The 2500-nt window shown below is 40.2% G+C and overlaps 1 protein-coding gene across 1 annotated transcript in view; it reads left to right on the forward strand.

The window, feature by feature from the left end:
* Nucleotides 1-251: 251 nt before the first annotated feature.
* LOC119595005 overlaps nucleotides 252-2500 on the forward strand; it is a 34617-nt gene continuing 32368 nt past the window's right edge. Inside the window, 4 exon segments of the mRNA XM_037944136.1 lie at nucleotides 252-317; nucleotides 424-566; nucleotides 801-1002; nucleotides 1762-1931. Coding sequence (XP_037800064.1) covers nucleotides 252-317; nucleotides 424-566; nucleotides 801-1002; nucleotides 1762-1931 — 581 coding nt within the window.

Consider the following 2500-nt stretch of genomic DNA (forward strand, 5'->3'; position numbering starts at 1 on the left):
AAATGTAAGCGAATAAATAGTAATAATTTCAATAAATAACAAACGTTACAGTTATTTATTAACCTCATTCCCTCTCCATAAATAATTTAGCTCCTCTGCCCCAAAGCCCTGTGAATAATAACGATATAGGGCAAATTTCAGCTTCAAATGTGCGACCATCCAAGAACGAGCGCCCAAAGGACATCACAACTAACAACCATTAGTGACGGGTTAATTAATAAACACCGGAACAGTCGAATGAGAAAGGAACAATGGCACAGTCCATTATGGCGTCACGACCACAATCAGAGAAACGCCCCATTGAGATAAACAAAACGGTATAAGCAGACACAGACGCATGTTCTTCCTGGACTAGTACCTATATGTATCAGTAAAGCAGTGTTGGTCGAGTGAAACAATCGTATGACTCATTGGCGGTGATAGAAAGGTTCCAACATATTAGTGGGATTGGCAGTCTGGTGTTCGAGTTGGTGTGACAAATATATCTATGTATTGTGGGTTCGAGCTTTTTTTCCTCCGAAAGTGAGACTTGTAAAGATTTGGGAGAAAATGAATTTTATTGGAAGGTATAGTTCGTGTATCTTATTGTAATGAATGTTGTTGTTAACGTTTGTTGGGTTGGTTATGTTTATTTAAAAGCATTAAGTGAAGATTAAGGGCTTACTTATTCACTGATTGTGATATAGCAGGTTTAATTCACGAATCATGAAAGGAGGCAAATGAACACGTTGGCTCTTGTAAAAGCTAGAAAAAGAAGCGTTTCAGTTTGTCACAGTAACCAATGATATCCAAATGTGCAGCCTGCTGATACTGCTGACGCTATCGGCGACTCGGGCGATGACCGGGCAACGTCAGCAAGAAGCCTCGTCCTTCGTCAGGGAGGTTTTCCCCAAGTGCGCCAACATCTCAGACGCCGAGAACATGGATCACCCCGCGCCCGATTTCGTCGAGGCTCTGCAAGGCTCTTTCACTCTCATCCTCGAAATGACCATGATGAAAAAGGTAAGTGGGCGCTATACGCATTCCTCAGCGATCGTCATCCACGCTGCTCCGACACAAATGCAAATGTGCTTCTCTAAATACCCTTGCAGACAAGGGTTCTAGCTCACTCTGTAGTAATATGTTATTGCATCCTGCACGTGTTAACGTTATTTTTTTGTGTTACGATTTTTCTCCCATTTTCCCAAGACCATATAGCGTGTTTTGCCATTCACATTCTGTGTTATATATACAAATGCAAAACGTACCAGATAGAGCGGAATTGGAAATTATATTTAAAATACTTGGCTGCATCCTTCCATCTTACACATGAATATATTTATCAAATGCATATATTTCTTGCATGTGTAGTGTCCCCACCTCTCAATTTTCTCACCACAGTAGTGTGTATTGATATTAACATTCTGCTTATATTTACAACAGCAGAAAGAGCATATACTCTCTATTAATTTGTTCTAAACCTTGACTATTTTGCCTTCGCTGTCTGCGTCACATACACGTAGCATCACGTCCCAGAAAGAGCAGAATCCTTTATATAAAACGAATTACTGTATTACACATAAATGCCCACACCTCATGCATCTATCTATCTATCTATCTATCTATCTATCTGTCTATATATATATATACACACACATATATATGTATATTGCGTGTAGTGATTTTTTCACTCCCTTTTTCCCAGCGCATTACACTGTTTTGCCATTCATATCCTGTGCCATCTACACTCTCGCATTAATACCCCATCGACACTCCATACAGAAAATGACTTATTACGTGGAAGAGGTTAGAGACCGGTTTGAGTTCGGTGGGGAAGTTACAGACAACGGTGCGGTGTACCTGCGGCAAAACGGTACCGAGACCACGTACCACTACTATCCTTCATCTGGCATGATGGTGGAGGAACAGGACGGCCAGTGCAGACAAACGGGGTATCGTGTCGTGTGTTTTATTTTTTTAGGATTAGTCCAAAACGTGATGATGATGATTATGGTGGTCATTAACCCAATCACCCCGGATTTATGTTCTGTCCCTTGTAGGTTTTTGTGAATTTTGTTACATACAGATGGCTCCACATGTGCTCAGCCTCCAAGGAGTCTATCAGTAGGCCCTACTGACCGATCTTGATTTCGCCATTCCTTGAATTGGCGGGGAAATGCGTTTTTCCTTTTAATACAATTGATATCAATACTGTTATTATTGTTATTGATGTTATGATTATTAAAGTATTATTAAAATCTTGTTAACATTTAAGACAATGAAATAATGCAAAAGATCCTTTCCAAAAGTCAAGGAAAAGGGTAAACAGGTGAGAAAGGTAGGACTAATAAGTGACCCCTTGATGACTAAGCACTTGTAGAGCCATCTATGTGTGAATACAATAAATAAACCTGTGTTACAGTGGGCATGGCATGTATTCTTGCCAAAGGTGGCGATTGGGTTAATCCAAAATATTGTCTGGTGGTGTTTATGAAGGTCATTAGTCCGCAAGTGTCTGATA

The sequence above is a fragment of the Penaeus monodon genome, chromosome 35, assembly GCF_015228065.2.
Source record: "Penaeus monodon isolate SGIC_2016 chromosome 35, NSTDA_Pmon_1, whole genome shotgun sequence".
In the NCBI taxonomy this organism is placed as follows: Eukaryota; Metazoa; Arthropoda; class Malacostraca; order Decapoda; family Penaeidae; genus Penaeus; species Penaeus monodon.